At 46.6% G+C, this 18,456-nt stretch overlaps 1 protein-coding gene and 1 long non-coding RNA gene across 12 annotated transcripts in view; one reads left to right on the forward strand and one right to left on the reverse strand.

Annotated features, from left to right (window-relative positions):
* The window catches only part of LOC109287311, a 47,885-nt gene that overhangs the window by 23,752 nt on the left and 5,677 nt on the right, over window positions 1–18,456 (forward strand). Inside the window, exon 2 of the long non-coding RNA XR_002094827.1 lies at window positions 4,801–4,946. This is a non-coding gene — a long non-coding RNA (uncharacterized LOC109287311). The remainder of the gene's footprint in view (window positions 1–4,800; window positions 4,947–18,456) is intronic.
* The window catches only part of ARHGAP44 (Rho GTPase activating protein 44), a 111,111-nt gene that overhangs the window by 15,400 nt on the left and 77,255 nt on the right, over window positions 1–18,456 (reverse strand). For 2 of the 11 annotated variants that reach the window (XM_019502205.1, XM_019502199.1), the window contains 7 exons: window positions 15,997–16,088; window positions 14,952–15,132; window positions 12,174–12,191; window positions 10,776–10,997; window positions 7,520–7,966; window positions 6,109–6,260; window positions 3,721–4,098 (listed from right to left, as the gene is read on the reverse strand). In XM_019502205.1, the coding sequence (XP_019357750.1) occupies window positions 3,721–4,098; window positions 6,109–6,260; window positions 7,520–7,966; window positions 10,776–10,997; window positions 12,174–12,191; window positions 14,952–15,132; window positions 15,997–16,088 (1,490 nt within the window). Of the gene's footprint in view, window positions 1–2,373; window positions 2,426–3,720; window positions 4,099–6,108; window positions 6,261–7,519; window positions 7,967–10,775; window positions 10,998–12,173; window positions 12,192–14,951; window positions 15,133–15,996; window positions 16,089–18,456 lie in introns of all 11 variants that reach the window. The other 9 variants (XM_019502209.1, XM_019502201.1, XM_019502230.1 and 6 more) reach the window with 7 other exon arrangements.

The following is an 18,456-nucleotide window of genomic DNA, read 5'->3' on the forward strand; positions in this document are numbered from 1 at the left end:
CTGAAAAACAATTTTTTGTTATCCTTAACTTGGGATGCCGTCCTCAGCTCCATGGTAGCTTTGGCCTTTCTAACTGCCTCCCTACAACTGCAAGCTGAGGAGGCATACTCCTCTTCAGTAATTTCTCCGTTTCCACTGCTTATGTGCCCCCCTTTTTACCCTTAGGCTGCTCTGGATTTCTCTGGTCAGCCAAGGAAGCCTCTTGGCCCCTTTCCCCCCGCACTGGGATCATTTCCCTCTGTGCCCGAAGGATCGCTTCCTTAAGGCTTCCTTAACCCTGCTGACTTGCACCATGGAAAAATTTGCCTGAGCAACTCTTCCCAACAGGACTATCAGGCCATTCTAAACAATTTGAACAGCATAGTGGCCCTGTGCTTTTAGAGGCATGGTTTATTCCTTTTGAGTCATAAAGGCACCATAATGGAGTTTATGTTATGTTGTGTGAACTGGATAAATGTGTTGGCAAATGGGGAGACTGAGTTACTGTTTCTCCCTCAGTACTATGCATGATATTATCATCTATGGCTTTAGGAGGGTTTTTTAACAGCTGTTTTGGGGTTGTAGCTATATTTGAAAGGAGATAACTAGTAAATGGGTTAGTGGGACTTTTTCCACTGGAGACTACAATTCTGCTCTGAAAAGCAGGAGCTTCTCCTAAAAATATGAGGAAGACTGTAGCATCCTCTTCTATGCTGCCATAGCTAAACATTATGATGTGGCAATGCCAAATATAGCTAGACTAGAGATTTTTTCTCCCATTTCAAAATAAATTACTATGGTATATTTTGCTCTGGATCAGTGATCCTCAATGAGGGCACCACAAGATCCTTTTAAGGGTGCCAAGGCACCTGGCCCCTGTGAAAAGTGTTTTCCTCCCACATTCAGTGCCCTGTGCCTGCCCCAGCATCCCACAAATAAGTGATGTCCATGGCTGCTCTTCAGGGAACCCCCTATGCCCTATGGCAGTCCCTGTGCTGGCCAACCCCATGCTCCAAGCAGTGCACGCTGCCATGGACTGGTGGGTGAACAGGCAGACGTGGGCTGCAGAGACACGCTTTTCAGCTCAGCTTGTCTTCCTCCCTCTATCCTTACCATGCTCCTAGGGCTGGCAGATGGAGCCACAAGTACAGGTGGCTCTGGTCACCAGTGTGCGAGACCCTGGAAGAGCAGCCTCAGCAGCAGGTGCTGTGCTTGTCCCCCCAGGTACAGACAAGGGTGAGGAGGGTGAAGACGGTAGAAACAGCAGGACATGGTAGCTAGGCCTTCACTTCGCACCAGCTAAATTGTAGCTTGGTGATTCTCAACCAGGATGCCACTAAATCCAGAAAAGTAATAGAGGTATGCCTTAAGGCTACAAAGGTTGAGAACCACTGGTCTAGATCCTCTTCAGATATCTGTACTTTTCCACAGGTTGGCCTATACGAAAGTCACAAATAAACCTGCCCTGAAATACGCATTTCAGGAAAGACTGTACTAGTGTTTACAAATGCCTTAGGTCACTGGAATTAACTGGCAAATCAGTTAATTCATGCTGAAAAAGGGGTAAAACTCATCTAGACATACCTCAGGGTACATATCTAAGGACACACATTTTCTCAATTCTGATGCCATCCAACTCAAAATGTGAACCACTGGAGAGGCCTGTAAAATGCTGGTGCTGTGCATGTCACTGAAAACCCAGTGCAGTGCTAGTGCTAGTGCTGCACAGTGTATACACACCTTGGCTGCTCAACCCAACAATCCCATATTGTGCAGCTGGCATAGAAGCTTCATTTATCACCTCTGACACAAGACTCTCAAAGTTGTAGCATATTTGTATGATGCTATTCATTTCTTTAGCAATGGACACTTCCAGAATACACACTAAAAGTGACCACAGTAAATAAAGTGCTTTCTAAAGACTCCTTGGAAATACATCATCAACATCAACAGCAAATCAACACAATTAAGAGCAGCAATATCATGACATCCCTTCTGAAAACAATATATGAAATGGAAGAGGGAGAAATTATTCATACAGGTAAGTTCTAAGCCATAGTGGGGAGGGAAGGGGAAGGTTAGGGGTTGGTCACTTCCATGGGTTGGAGGGGGATTATTTTTATTTGTTTCTATGTAAAAAGGGGACGGAAATAAAGGCCAGCAGGTCCAAAAAGCAAAAGAAACAAGTTTACTAATAATGTAATTATTGGTGAACTTGTGATACCATCACAGTGTCAAGAAGCCATGCAAATCTGGTTCAGCGAGTCCCATGCAAAGGCCAGAGAGATGGAGTTAGTGGTGAATCTGACTCAACAGACAGCAGCTGGAGGTCAGTCCGGGGGTTAGCTTTTAAAGTGCCAGAGAGGGGAGGTTTGTACGGGAACTCCAGCTTACCCTGAAAATCCCCCTCACACCTATCCAATATTGCATCACTCGCCTCAAACAGCTGCAAGGACACAATAATAGGATTGGGAGAAAGAAAAAAAAAACAGCAACAAGGAGTCAAGAACACAACAGAAACACTGTTCAGAGAATTGTGGCAGTCAAGTCATAAAAAGAACATAGTATACATTACAATACAAAGAGTCTTTCTCCAGAAACCTGCATGGAAAGAATTTGGTAGCTACTGTCCTTCGCTCTACACTCCTGGAGAGCTAGCGGATGCTTACACCGTTTTTACCTGGTGAGTCCTTTGAACACAACCCTATTACACTATGACTCTACTGGCTGGGGAACCAGTGGCATTCTACAAATGAAGCGGACATGAAAGAATAAAACCAAAATAATACCAGATATTTCATAAACTGGAAAGGATAGAAAAACCTGCTACACACCAATGGAAAGTCAGGATTTCCAGCTTTCAGTTGTACGTGGCATGAGTTTCAAGACCTTGTTGGTCACAAGGTGTACCTCAGACTGGCTAAAGGGATAAAATTTAAAAGATAAACCTTGATAAAAATCAACCCCCTAGGATTCCCAGGCCAGTTTGTCTTCCCCGTAGGTTATGCTCCTGTATCACATTTGCACTTGTCTGAAGATCTTAGGGGAAACCTCATGGCTTTTTGCAAACTTGGGTGACATTCTCCTAGGCAGGATACAACAAAGGCACTTGAGGCTTTAAAATCTATGCTACTGGCTCCCTTGTACCAGTGAAGAAAATATCCAAACTAGTTTTGTAGGCCAAATAGGACTGTACTTTTTAAAGCTAGCCAGCATCCCACCTGCTGCCATCCAAGGGCTGAGGACCAAGAGCCCAGGCTGTGCTGGGGGATCACCGGTGAAGCTCAAGTTTTGAGGTGGTCCTAGACACATCATGTCGTAGGTAAGAGCTGTATTTTAATGCACACTCATATTGCTAGTACAGGTTTTAGGCTCATTTTTTTTCCTGTCGACAATCATCCTTCTAAGGAGGCACATGGTAATGGAGGGACACAGAGAGATTGACTTGGGGAATAAAATCTTGAAGGTCTTGTAACCCAGCCCTGAAGCAGGGCCGCCTGGGGGAGGTTTCTACTGGCCTGCTGACACCAACTTTGGTTGCAACTTCTTTTCTACAGCCTACTGTATCATGCACTCTGGCATCCCCATGTCTTCCTCCCAGTCCATGATACTGAACTCTGATAACAGACTCACAAACCATCCACCTGGAAATTAACTCTAGTTCAGCGAATTTGCCTTATTCTTCCTCATCTCCTGCTTATCAATCTCATTACAATTCTACTGAGTTAATGGCTCAGTTACCTGTGGACATGCTTTCCCCGGGGGACATGCCATCAAGCATGGAGTGCTCCATAGACTGAGGACTAGAGCCGGAGAGGTTTGCTGTGGGAGGCTGTGGAGGTGGCAGCGTGGGCCTCTGCCTTGGCTTAGGGGTAGGTCGAGATTTGGTTAAAGTGCTCGTCAGGGAAGGAGGAGAAGACAGGGAAGGCGCAGCAGCTGGGGACAGTTGGCCTAAGGCCAGAGAGTAGCCTTGTGGGTAATTCAGTCCATAGGGTGAAGGGGTGCTCGGTGGGGTGGGAGACAGGCTGACGGGGGATGGCTGTCCCGTGGACTGGTCGGACATACCGCCTGACTGGCCGTAGGGAACCTTGGGTGGGATTGGTGCCAACTTCTTTGAAACTGTGGGAGACAGAGAGACAAAAGGTGGCAGTGAGCAAAGCTGAGTCTCAGAGGCTTCATTAGGCTTCTCAGCCCTTTTTATACTTGTCTTATGTTACAATGCCCGTCTCCAATCAGCTCAGCTACAGTTCTCCAACACTGATACTAATCTGTTAGCTGCACATACCTCCTTTCAATTATCACATGCCTGGGAAGCCAAGACTAAAATCCTTGTCCTAGAATCCAGAGCTGTGACTGCAGCATGCGTCAGCGCCCCTGAACTAGCTTTAATCTTGCTATCACTGGCACAAAAAGCCAGTGAAGGTACAGCAGCACAGATTTCAATGACGGCTGCACAAACCCATCTGTGGCCATATGTATGTACTCAGCACCAGCTGCCCACATCACCACAGTTTCACTGCTATCTTCACTGTGCTAATGAGGTTAAAGCCAGTTCAGATGTGCCTACAAGCACTGCAATCACACTTCCCCATTGCAGTGCTAGCATGCTCCAAGTCTTTTGCAAATTCCACTAGGTGCCTATCTGCACCTTTAGACACCTAAATACCTGTACAAAGCTGTCCCTTAGCCATTAGAAAAAATTCCATATGGGCTGATAGTCAGTTTCCAAAGATTTATAGGGATGGTTTGCATAAAAACACAATATTCAGATATGTCTTTGAGCCGTATCACAGCTATCCTAATATGTGTTCTCCAATTAAGTTGGGAATTTGATGAGAATCATCTTCCTGGTGCAAGGTCCAGTAATTCTCACTTTTGGGTAAACGGGAAATATTCCCAACTTCTCAGCATCTCCTTGCATGACCTGTTGAGCTCCAGGCAAGCTTCCAAATATGAACACAGGTCAGGTGAGACCAGAATGCCTGTGTTTTTCCACAGACCTTTGGGGTTATTGGACCAAAAAGATTGTTTGGTTTACTGGATATTTGAACTTTTTAGAAAAAGAAAACTGGTTTGGAATGAGAACAATAATTTTGACTGAACTGAAAATTTGGGGGGGAAATCTTCATTTTAGTTGATCTGAATGTTTCATTTTGATTTCAAGTTAAAACAAATTAAAGGAAATTTTGAAATGAGATCGAGGCCTACAAAAATGTAAATGTTCTTTTAAAAAAATGTTGAAACTTTTCTTTCCACATTTTTCAGAATTTTATTTTTCCCCCACAATTAAAAATTCTGAAAGATCAACTGATGTGTGTTAAATTGTACTATGGAAAATCCACTTTTTCCATGTGAAAAAAGTCTTATTAAATTTTTTTTACCTAGTGCTAATCAGTGAGGAGGTTCCTTGAAATTAAGCCTGAAATGAGAGATCCCTGTAGCAGGGAATTTAGCAAGACTATCAAAAGGAGATCCAGCGCCATTATAATATTATTGTTTTTCAATCTGGGCCAGATCTCCGCTGTCAGGTAGCAGTGTGGCCCTGTTGTCTTCAACACTGATCTACACCAGCTGAGGACCAGCTTGAAGCAGCTTGTGAATATTTCTCGTTTCACACAATCTATTACTTGCTTAGTACACTTTTAAAATCCTGTGAAGTGCAAAGGTGAAGGCAGTCAGGAATGCCTGGTGACTTGCAGCACTTAAATCATTGGGTGCCCAATTTGAGATGGTTTGAAAGGACCTAATATTTAGAAAATGGAGGGTTTGGGTTTTTTTAACTCACTCCAGTAAAAAACAGGCTCCTTGACTGGTGCCCAATTTGAGATGGTTTAAAAAGACTTGATATTTAGAAAATGGAGATTTTTTTTTAACCCATTCAGGTGAAAATCAGACTCCTTTAAGCTGCCTTGGGCAGGGCACCCAAGGGAGAAAGCCTTTTTAGTAGTCCCCACTGAGATTCTGCACCCAGAAAGCAGGGAGCACCTCTAGGCAGAGTACTAGATAACAGGAGGAACGTGCCCGCACGATGAGTGGGTCAATGGGCAAGCCCGCACAAAGCTTGCTCTGTTGTCAGACTCATCTCCTTCCCTTGATTGCATTAGTCTGCCCTCCAGAGGCAGCGAGTACCTTTTCGCAGCGTGTGTGGGCTCTGCTCCGTGGACAGCTGCTGAGTGGGACCAGCTGCTTGCTGGGTGCTCCCACAGGGCGCCATGCTACTGGAGCCTGGGCTGCCTTTCTGCTGCCCAGACACAGGCGAAAGCTCCTTGGTTTTTAAAGTACTAAATGGAAACAAACGGGAACAAGAGGGAAGACGCATGAGTTCCTTTTTTTTAACTTGAAGTCACCCCATGCACATTTCCCTCCCGCTTCCCATCCACCTGAGGAGACTCCAGCACCACTCTGCTTTTGCCTTTTGCTCTCTGGCCTGATCTCCTCCATGCAGGCCGTGCCAAGATCAGCCCTGTGCGCCCACAAAGCCAGCTCTCCACATTTGCATACAGCAATTTTCCAGACAAGCTGGTTCTGCAGAAACACTTGACATACTGGACTCAAGACGCGCTGACATCTTTTCAAGCAGGCTGAGCACGATGAGAGCATGAAGCAATATGGCAGCCCTCAGTCACGTGGGACAGAGCAAAGATGGAACAAAATACAAATCCTTCTGCCCCCAAAGCCAGACAGCTGCTCTTCAAAGAAGAAACTTTGTTTTGTAAAGAAGTGAACTTCTTGTGGGCTTTGGGATTTTAAGCTTTGTCACCAAGTCCATGTCTTAACCATTTGCTATTGAGCCAATGCTTGGCCTGGAAGGACGGACTGGCTACAGCTGTCCAGATGAACCAACAACTGAGGTTTTGCAAACAAGGCAGCACAGCAAGCAGCATTATAGCTTATCAAAGTCTTTAGCTCAGCATGGTGGCTAGCCCAGGTAATCCAGGTGAAAGTTTATAGCCTGTGCTGTAAAGGATGCAGAACCAGCCAGCTAAGGAGGGAAGAGTTCAATGTGGTTTGTCCTGCAGGTACACAGGTGGATCCTGGTGCATCTGACGGTGCGTAGGACCCACTTCAGGGATTTACCCTCAGGTGAATCCAAAGGAACACCACAGGTATCAATGGAGCTGTGCTGGATCAGCATCAGTGTAATTTCGTCTATGACATCCATTTTACTTTGTTCCCTCTTCATGGCTCTGCCTTTCAGAAGTGGGAAAAGGGCCAGCCCTGAGCATGTGCTCTGTTGGGAGAGGGGAGGAGAGGAACTAGGCAGGACACACATCAGGTGGGCTTCACTAGTCTTGGAGACTAGTTCATTACTGCCTGCCCAGTGTCTACTCGGCCAACCTGAGCTTCTCTGGAACTAATGGAGCCACCAAACCAAATAGTCCAGGCCACTGCTAGTGAGCAGGCTGGGGCTGGGACATGGGAGCTGAGGACTATTTGCACATATGCAACAGCTGCTTTCACCATGGTACACAGCGAGTGAGTCGCTCTTTAACCCTTTGCCGCGAGTGCTGCTCTTTCATTATCAAGGAAGCTTATTTACCTACTCAGCCCGGCTCCTCTGTCTCTGGCACAGGTGCAGCTGACCCAGGGGGGAGAGGCTGACATTAAGGGCTTGTGAGGAGTGCCAAGTGGATCAGGTTTGGTTAAGACAAGTGGGGTTTTGATGTACAGGGGGGAGATATTAATATCGGGAGCATGCGATTCAGTGAAGGAGCTCTGCTTGGGGAGGTGCAGGAAGCACGGTTTAGGGTTAGAGTTAATGTCAAGCTGCTGAAGGGAGGAAGAAGCAGAGGAGGAGGAAGAGGAAGGGGGAGGCAGAGTTTGGCTGTACCCTGGCCACCGGTATGGTGGCGAGAGGGCCTCGGGTCTAGCCTTGGGGTAGAAATGATGGAGGTGCCGATAGCAAGGAAAAGGGGAAGGCCTGTCATCCTCAGGGGAAGGGTAGTTGTAACAGGAATCCGACCAACTAGACGACACATCATCTGTGCTGCAAAATGTCCAAAAAAACAGAACAAAACAGAACAAAAAGAAAGAGCAAGTGTTTGTACTCAGAGGAACCAAACAGGCGAGTCATGACTGGTAGAGCAGCTAAGAGGAGTAATAAGAATTATAACTAAAATGAGAAACAACTGAGCCTGGAGCCTCTAGGATTACACCATGTGCGTGTGCATGTGAGAGAGAGCGAAATACTGTGGGACTAGAGCAGTGGGTCCCAGCCTCTGCAGAAAACTGCACCAGATTTTGCTTATAATGGCATTGTCACACTAGGGAAATCCAGAATTTCTGAATTTACTCTAGGGAAACAGAGGTCAGTGCCTGGCCCTAAACCTTCAATCAGTATCTGTCATAGTCCAAGTCTGGTTTGCATTTGAAAAAGCTACCCAAGTCCTACGAAAAGTCAGAGCGTACATGGCTGAATAGGAGGTAGGCAGAAGATAGTCATCTTGGCCCACATCAGAGACACATGGATAAATGAGGACAGGGTAGCTTGGGGCATCAGTCACAAAGTGGGAAGTAACACTAGTACTACACTGACTGTACAGGTCTGGGAGCCACTGATCTACAGAAAGGCAAGGCAGGAGTGGCATAGAGAGGGCCCAAGCCAGGGAATAAAGACAAAATAGTGAGGCACTGTGCACAGATGCAAGGCCAAGCAAGTGTCAAAGGGTCTGCAGGAGGGGTGCCCTGGACAGTGGCTACTAAAAGCCCTTTCCAAACTCCGGGATGTACATTCACCTGGATGAGGATGAACCTGCCCCAGAGGGGTTGGTGGCCTGGAACGGTTTCTAATGAAGTTGCATGTCTTAAGGGTTTGTTTCTCAGCGGTGCTCCTCCCCTCAAGCTAGTTCCAAGGTTTGTGTTGAGTTATTCTCACTTTAGCATGATGCCTGTATGTATATGTAAAATAAAAGGGAGGGTGGAGGAACGACAGCATGATTCACATGGAAAGACAACACAGGCTGAAGTTTCCCCACAGGCTGAGATGGACCTGGCCTGTATGTGTTGGTAAAGGTAGGAGTGGGAGGGCAAGGGACTTACGCAGTCCTAGGCATTGAAGCTAAAGCAGCAACTTCTGTGTAAAGTCATGCAAAAAGGATGTTGAGGTATGAAAAGGGCATCTAGCCAGGTTTGGGGAATAAGAAAACAAAATGTTTGTGTTATTACAGTTCAGAGTAGGATAAGGCAAAAAAACATACCAGCTGAGAGAGAGCTTGTTAACCAAGACAAGTGAACGCAGACCACAAAAGTCAGGGACATATGAATTGTTGGACATTCAAGGACAGAAGACAGGAAATGAAATGGGGCAGGTTTTAATCTCGGTTGCTATGCTGCAACAGAGGCCATTCTGGATTCCCATCAGTAGCACGAAGATCAGAGCTCTTCATAGAAAATTGTTCAGTAATTTAAAAACTACCTGACTGCCCTTTGGGAGGGCAGAAGGGGTGGAGCCGTCACCACCAGGGAAATAAAAATCAGATCAAAATACAGACCCCGAGCAGGTGAACATCTGCATTAGATTTTGGTGCTCTTTTCTGCCACCCAATCATGTTGATATATGCCTCCTTCTGAGTTCTCTATCTAACGCCCAGCCCTCACAACTGTTTCCAGCACACACAAGGAGTTGGCTGTACATTGGGAAGTCCCTTGACATGCAGCACATTAGAAGCTAAATTCCATACTTGCTTTTGGCCAGAAGCACACCGAGAGGCATAGACTGGAAGCATGAGTGAGTCACATCAGCCCCATTCTCTGTGCACACAGGTGATGACATCTGACAGGACAGCTTGTTTGCAGCCTGCCTGCCGTGAGGCTGTGTGTGAATCCATCAACGCAAAATAGAGGGACTTCTGGAAGAGGAAGATTTCTCCTTCTGTGGGAGGAAAGTCTAGTCCAATGAAGCATCTGTTAAGGAATGGGCTTGAGGAATGATGTTTCAGGGCCAAACACATTTTTTCAAAGGAGGCTTCTACACTGTCTGCAAATTTCCTCATGTATCAGTACACAGTGGAAAAAAATGAGGTGGCTGGAGACATGGGATTGGGGCAAATTACTACAAGCACAAATGTTGCTGGTGTAATTGTTGTTTAAGGTTGGCTCATATACTCTTGCAGACACCAAGAAGAATCACCATCCTTTTCCTGTCAGTCAGAGGATTGAAATGATACTCAGTACAAAACAATTTAGGGGGTGAGTCTGGCCAAGGGATGGCCATTTGTGGAAGGTCCAGTAGGAACAGCATATCCTCAGGACTCAGCAAGACAAAAGGCAGGAGCAGTGGAACAGCCAGCTAGGTGGACCCAATACTTAGCACTACCTGGAGCCACATGACAACTTTGACTTCAGTTTTTATGTTCTCTCTCTCATCTCTGGGCCAACATAGGTGAGATGCCTTCAGACACAGGCAAACTTGCCTTTGAGGGCAGGAACACCTTGAATTTCTAGACTGCAATGAATCAAGGCAAAGATGGTATATTGGGAATGTAAAATCCACACATCCTGGATCAGGAAGTATATGCCCTGTGCCCCCAGCCTCTGCTTTTGCAGAATTTTTATTTTCCATCCAGCTGGGAACTACTTTCTAGCCCCATTTACCCAGAGACTGCTCTGGCATTTCCCCATGTTCTTGGTCATAACTGGGTGGCTGAAAGCTTGGTTTATTTTGCGCCTGGATTCACATACAAAAAGCTGATGCATGAAATAAAAATAGCGCATGCAGGTGAGAAGGAGGTGTGTCTGCAGAGGCTCTTGATCCACATAAAGCAGCAGCAGTAACAGTCACTGCCACCCGGACTTACCTTGCCCGTTCGGCTCCTGGCTGGAAGCCAAAGCTAGTTGGAGTAGGGGGGGGAGTAGCTGAAATATCAAGAGATTGCTCAGGAATTGGTGACTGAGGAGCAGCAGGAAGATCGGAAGGCGGAGCAGGGGGCTGCATGGCAGGCGGGGTGGAGGACGCTTTTCGAACTATGGAGGTGCCTCTGCGGGCCACCCAAGATGTGTCCATCACCCTGACGCCCATGCTGGGGGGACACAGAGACATTCCCTTACCATTGCGGAAGTCAGGGTCAGAGGAAAACAAAGAAAAGATTTGCACAAACAGCAGCAAAAGGAAAAAAAAATCTACTGCACTATACTCTGTTTGGAAAAGTGTATTCAAAGTCTGACAGAGTTCCCTCCCGGGGACAATCAGTATAGTCAACTGGCTCCTTGTGGAATATGGACTTTACCAGGACATGGGGACTTGACCTGCGTAAGACCTTGCTGGAGGCTTGGCCTACCCTGTTTTGGGTCAGGTCCCTTTTTGGCCCTTCAGAAATTCTTCTTGCAAGAAGACCCCAGTGCTATTTCAACCTGTAGGACAGAAAGGACTACAGGGCCCAAATTGTCCTGGAAGACTTTGTAGACAGACTCCAAAGCATACCTTCATTGTCAGTTTTAGCTTTTACTTTTAGAGCTGCTAGGCTCCATTGGGAAGGACTACATTTAGGGACCGACTCCTGACTCAGGCACCCTCGTTACAGCCCTCCCACAGACAACACCAGTGTTGCTAGAGGAGAGATTGAAACCAAAACCAACCCTAGCTGATTTTAAACCTTGTTTGTTTACTGTGGAGTTATAAGGATGTGCATGACTATTTGCAAATGCAAGGTAGCTGCAAAAAGCTATTATTTTAAGGGTTGCAAAAGTTGCTTTGACTGATACAGATTTCCCCCAGGTGGCAGTCAGAAGTACGAAATCTTGGTTGGAGGTCTCGCCTCCGAACAGCCACAAACTTGAGTGAAAAACGCAACTTTGAAGCCAAAATGGATGAGTGTGCATTTTAGACAGTGACTCCTAGGAAGTTAGAGTAAATCCCCCCACTGAATTCCCCCAAAGTTTTTTTTTCTCTCAAAGTTATGAAGTGCAACAGTCATTTAAGTCAAATGAAGTATCAAGACCTAATTCTACATAGGCTCATCCCTTCCCTCGTTCCCCCTTTAAAACAACTTTAATGGAATACCACCGGGGGAGAAGCCAGCTCAGAATTTACCCTTTAATGTCACTAAATGTAAAAAAAAACCCCCAGCACTTTCTCTTGCACAGCAGGGAATGCCCTAACCTCATTGCCTACTGGAATGGTTCTGCCTTTGCTTTCAGAATGCAGGTGGCCTGAGACAGGCTTAAAATGGTCCAGTAGCTACTAGAGGATACTGTACCTTTGGATTTTCCTAAGGCTGCATGGACAGAAACATACAAATATTAGTGTATAAGAAACTACGTCTAAAAGCTTCCACTGGGCAAAGGCAACCATCATATGGAAGCCAGTTCAGTGAGCCAAAATAACATCACAGACATCTTTGAATAAGGGTTACAGAAGAATGGCATCATCAAGAAGACAAGCAGTTTGTTCAATTATAATAATAATGATTATAAAAACCTTACATGCCAAAGATTGTGCCAATAGAGAAGATTCTGCTGTGCACACAGGGATTTCCAAGAACTGTCATACCATACATGTGAGAGGAGGACAGGGTTTGCGGGTGTGTACGAGAAGAGGGCCACGCGTTATTATGTTAGAAAGTTCACGTTATATTCTGGTTTCTGGGGGATATTCTACAGTAGAAGAGCCTGGACAGCTGACATTTAACTCTACGGGTGATCCCAAAGCACGCGTGGGTACAGACAGTAATTCAGGCATGCAACAGCCCTATTGTTAAATATGTTGTATGGTAGTTCACATCCCATAGGGAAGTCCCTTGAACACCTTCCCTCATTTCTGTGCTCCTTGTGGATACAGGAAAATATTCCCAATCCAACTGAGTGCATGTTTCCTCTTTGCTCAGGTAGCACCCACTCCCCTGGGCTTGTGCCGCAGCCTTACATGTCTGCAACTTGTGTGAACCAAACCACAAGACTTTCTCTTGAGATTTGATTGTGGGGCTTTCAAAATGGGAGTAATTTCACAGAGATGAGACTGAAGCACTGACCTTCCTACCTGTCACAGAGCTAGCTGTTTCTCTCACTGTATATGTCAAAATGTTGAAGCTGGGGAAGAGGTCCACTGGTGGTGCAAACAAGGAGTGCAGAATTACCTCCACTGAGCTGTTTTTCTAGCTCTGTCACTGACCTGCCATGTAAGTATGCAGCAAGTGACTTCAAATCTTTCTTTCCCATTTCCCCACAATACCGGGAGTGGGGTGAAGAGAAGTGCACTTCGTCTACCTCACCGGTGAATGTAAGGAGGCATTAATTGTCAGAAGCTGCTTAGATATTGTCAGGTGTGAAGTATCACCATTATGTACTCTTTACCCCATGGTAGCACCAAGAGGCCTTTCTTGTGTGGCATGCTCTACAAATCCATAACTGTAGGGCACAGGCACTGTTGATTACCTAAGGAATTAGACAGCAGTTAAACAGAACAGTCAGGGATCTACCCTCTGACATCCTTAAACCAATGACAATGAATGCCAGGGAGGGTACAAGAGGGGATGGATTATACTAGACATGTGTTGTACATACAGAATTATAGAAAATTGGGGTTGGAAAGGACCTCAGGAGGTCACATCTAATCCAACCCACTGCTCAAAGCAGGACCACCCCCAACTAGATCACTCCAGCCAGGGCTTTGTCAAGATGGGCCTTAAACATCTCCAAGGGTGAGGATTCCACCACCTCTCTAGAGAGCCCGCCCCAGTGCTTCCCCACCCTCCTAGTGAGAGTTTTACTAATATCCAAACTAAACTTCCCTTGCTGCAACTTGAGACCACTGCTCCTTGTTCTGTCATCTGCCACTGCTGAGAACAGCCTAGCACCACCCTCTTTGTAACCACCCTTCAGGTAGTTAAAGACTGATATCAAACCCCCGCTCAGCCTTCTCTTCTCCTGATTAAATAAGCCCAGTCCCCTCAGCCTCTCCTCATACATATGATGCCTCTACAGAATCTACTTGCCACTCTTAGACAGATTTCCGGACTAGACAGATAACTGGTCTGACCCAATATGGCACTTCTTATGTTCCTGAATAGAACCTGCTATTCATTATTTCTACATTTTGTTCCCATGGCTTATTCTGTCATGAATCCCATTAGGCCACATGTGTGACTTTAGAGTCACTGCATGCGCTGTAGTGGGGACTAGAAACCCTTGAGACCCAGGACCACAGATTTCTCCAGGGCTTGCAGAGTGCTATATATGCCTGTGGTCCCAGGGAAATCAGAGTTAAAAGGCAGCAATAGTCTATGTTGGCAACTGGTGTGTGACGGCTTCCTTCAAAGGTTGCACTGTGCTAGCTAAAGGAAACCATAGTTTTGATTAAGCTAGAAGCAAAAACTTGGTTTGCTTGTATCATACCCAAGTAATAATGATTCACCATAACAAGTAATGGAAGAGACCTTCCAGGCCTGTCCTGTCTTTCGCTTCACCACTTATCCAGTTTCTTACACTCAAGATGATTGCACACACACATAATGCCACAATCGACACTAAGCCCCCAGGGTTCAGCAGGAACGTACATTCTCTGCTCCCACAGAACTGCCTGCAAGGCAGTGCCTTCAGGATCAGCAGTCTGCACTGTTCATTTAACCAGCTCTCCTAAGACTCCTGCACAATCTTTCTGTCTTTGGTAGGGTTTGTGTGCCCAGTGATACTTACCTTCCAACTGCAAGTGGGGTAAGAGGAAGGGGAAATGGATCTCCCCCTCTTAAAAAGGCCAAAACATCAGCTGACATGGAAAGGCAGAGAGGTCAGGAGCAGGGGAGTGTGGGTGCGACAAGGCAGCAAGGCATCTGCGCTCACCCATGTGGATACGACCAGTTACAGACCAGTCAGCGACAGAGCAGTTCTCCCAGCCAACATCCCGCCAGGTGCAATAGGCCCCTGTCCCGAGCAGATCTCCCAGCCAATGTTCTGTTGGATGCAGCCTCTTCCAGCTCATAAAACCAAAAAGGACTTAAAATAAAAAGCCAAGCCTTAGCACTGAAGAGAAAAGACCCTACCCATCCTTTTTATAAAACTCCAGCATCATGTTGTCCGTGGCCACGCTGAGGGGGCGCCGGGCCTGGTCATGCTGTTTGCGGTCAGAGTGGTCCATGTCAGGTGAAGGCATGGAGCTGTAGTTGGCGTTGTGATTAACGTGCATGGGGCTGCCGTAGTTTCCAGTCACATTGAATTCGATGTCTGGTTGGGAAAGCAAGAGAGTCATGTGTTTTTTAGGAGCATTTCCTCAGCGCCAGTATGGTGCTGAGAGGATCTTGGCAAGGAGGCCTTATTACTACCATTTATTACTTGTATAGCAACAATGCCTAAGAGCTCCAGTTATGGACCAGGATCTCATTGTGCTGGATGCTGTACAGACAACTCAGCATCTACAAGCTTGCCAGAGCCCACGCTCTATTGACAGGGGTAGATTAGTGCAGAAGGAATACAGCAGAGGCCAGGAGAAGCAGAGAGCATCGTCTACAGCTCCACGAGGCTGCCTGCTCAGGACTCAGCTGAAGCAAACCCTGCCTTCCATGCTCCATCTCTGGTTCCAAGGCAAATAACTTGGCTTTCTTGGGCCTTGGACTGCTAGACCCCACAGCAGATGCTGTAGAGGAACATGCCCTCACAGATACTTATGTCCTGTGGCAAGAAGGGATAGCCCTTTCTTCAGCCAGCAGAGCTGCAGAGTCTGATTGCAGTGTTGGGGTGGCAGGTCTGGGGAATTAATCCTGGAGTAGGGCTACTACAATGCCAGTTCGTCATTGGCAGCCCTGTACAAGCACTGCCCAGGGTGAGGAAGGCTGCCTTTCTACCTACTAGAGCCTATGTCAGCAGTGGGTTTTCTGATGTCCATCTCTAGTCACAGGGAACTGGACTGAGACTGCCCCAACCTATTCCCATGTCTCTGATTTTTGAGTCAGTTTACAACATCTCTCCTGATCCTTCCCTAGAGGCCCCCAGTGATGAGAGATGCTCATGGCTAGCATGCTTGGCTGGGATGATTCTTGGTACTAGGAGGTCCAAAAGGGCAGTGCCGGTGGCTGGAGAAGCCTGGCCTACCTCCAGGGAAGAACCAGTCGGCGTGCTGGATGAGGGGCTCGATAATTCCAACAATCTGCAGAGAGACTGTCGTCATCATCTCTGTGATGTTCCTGCAACACAGGGGTAGAGGCAGTGGCTAAATACAGACAGGAAGACTGCAATGGCTGCTGTTCACAGAAGCAATGCTCCATAGCTTTGGCCAAAGCCAATGTAGGCCAGTTCTGATAAGCAGTCCCCCTACTATACCAACATAGCTCTGCTAATGCACTACAATCCTGATTTGCAGGTCCCCTTCCTGGTCCACTAGGACTTTCCACACTGCCTGGTATTTCAAACCTAAGCTGTCCCACAGCTAATAGTCAAGGGATCCGCATGCAGCTCTGCCAGTCCCCCTCAGTTTTGATCTGCAGTCTCTGCTATTCCAACCTGAGCCAAGAATGCTAGTTGTGAGGAATGTCAGATGTGGAAATGCTCCGAGGACACAAAAATGTAAGGGCATCTACCCATTGCTTCCTCTCTGCTCAGTATTTTCTCTTTGCATTTATGATTAATAGCACTGCTCTTCATCTGTAGATGCTTCTTAATTAATTAGTTTACTAACAAGCATGATGCTCAAGGTGCTTTCGAAGGTGTTGTGCTCCTGTAACAGCTCCTCAGCTGGGGTAAAAGAGCAGGGCCTTGCTGTGGTTTGCTGCCACTCCTGCTGGTACCAGAAAAGGATCTAGACCTTTATTCCCAATTCATTCCTGATGTTCTCAATTACATACCACTTTGGCTGCAGATACTAGACTATCGTGACATAATTCGGTGTGATAAATGCATCCACAGTGCAGCTACCTTACCCTTAGGACAACAACAGTGGTCCTGACATGCAAATAATCCTCTCTGCATTCTTCCAAACCCTCCTCTTTAGGCACGTGAGCATAACAAGTGAGCAACCCAGGGCCGGTCAAGTGATTGGCCTGCCCACTTGTCTCTGGGCTAACCGCCTGCCTACCTCACCTTTGATAATGCAATTAAAAGTTGATAACAAGGCAGGAGGCTGCCGATATACACGGTTCCTACCTCCCCTATAATGTGTCCTATGCCTCACAGATAGTATCCATGGCCTAACACCAGGCCTATAAGCCCGTGCCCTCACACTAGCACCCACGTGCCTCATGTTGGGACTCTCACACCCATGCCCTCACACTGGGGCTCGCAATCTCTGTACCCTCACACTGGGCTCTCATTCAATCATTCGGGGCTCCCAGCCCCTCCCTTTTCCTCAGACTCCCAGCCTGGCTCAGAACCCTCTTGGTCCCCTTATGCCCCCACACTGGAGCCTCATCCCCTGCCCAACACTGGGCCTCAATCACCTTATCCCCTTGCAGCATCCCCAGCTGGGTGGTGTTCTTCTCCCGGCTGCTGGCAGCAGACTGTTGGTTTCATTGCTCAGAGCCCTGTTCTTATAACAAGCAGCTGGGCCCTCTTCTCAATCAGGCAGTTGTGTCTGATGAGGAGTGCAGACAGCTGCAGACTGCTCTGTTGCTTGCCCACACCCTGTGAGTAACAGAGCACAACTTGTGCTCTGTTACAGCAAGTGGCCTGATTCCCAGAGATGCTGAGCATCCATCTTCCTGCCAACGTCTACCAGAATTAAGGGTGCCCAGCACTTTAGAAAAAGCAGGATGAAAGAAAACAAGAATAGCAGCAGCTACCATTAATTCTCTGCCAAGAACAGTCTCCAAGGTAACTCTTCTATTCTGCTTTCTCCTCTGTGTAGGTGATCCTCTCCATCTTAGCCAACTGACTGGGCATGTCTACATATGTCTCTTTTAAGTGGACTTAGCCTAAAAGAGCCATTAAAGGTGTGTGGACGCCCTTTATGAACCTTAAAAATGGTGACTTAAGGTTATATGAATCTAAATTTGTTATTTGCATAATGCAGGTATCAAATTTAGGCATGGACAGCTAAGTCACATTAGCACGTGTAGACTTGTCAATGTGCATTAACGTGGTGTGCATCAATGGATACACACCATGTTAATGGGCAACAGCGCATCTGCATGTGCAGTAATGGGACTTAGCTATTCGTGCCTAAATTTAATGCGTATGAATGTGCATTAGCGTGTCCAAGTATAGACGCACATGTAAATTGACTTACTGTGCATTAAATTTAGGCACATGTAAATACATATGTAGGCACGCCCACTGTGGACTGAGCTAAGAATTTACAGAGCTAAAGGCCTGAGATGCCACAGCTTGATTGAAAGCAGTGACTCTCAAGCAGGGTGCTGTGAGATCCTTGTAAGGGTGCCATGGGGTACTCTGCAATATTATCATTGTTGTGTGTGAAAACACCTACACAGCATCAATGAGAAAAACCCAGAGATTTCAAACAGGAATTCACAGCATAAAAATGACTTCTGTCCTGTGTTGGTTTTTGAGTTTTTTTGAATAGAACCGCTTCAGTATTTTTCTGCAGTCAAAAAATGA

Source organism: Gavialis gangeticus, unplaced genomic scaffold (assembly GCF_001723915.1).
Source record: "Gavialis gangeticus isolate Ggan-Ray unplaced genomic scaffold, GavGan_comp1, whole genome shotgun sequence".
In the NCBI taxonomy this organism is placed as follows: Eukaryota; Metazoa; Chordata; order Crocodylia; family Gavialidae; genus Gavialis; species Gavialis gangeticus.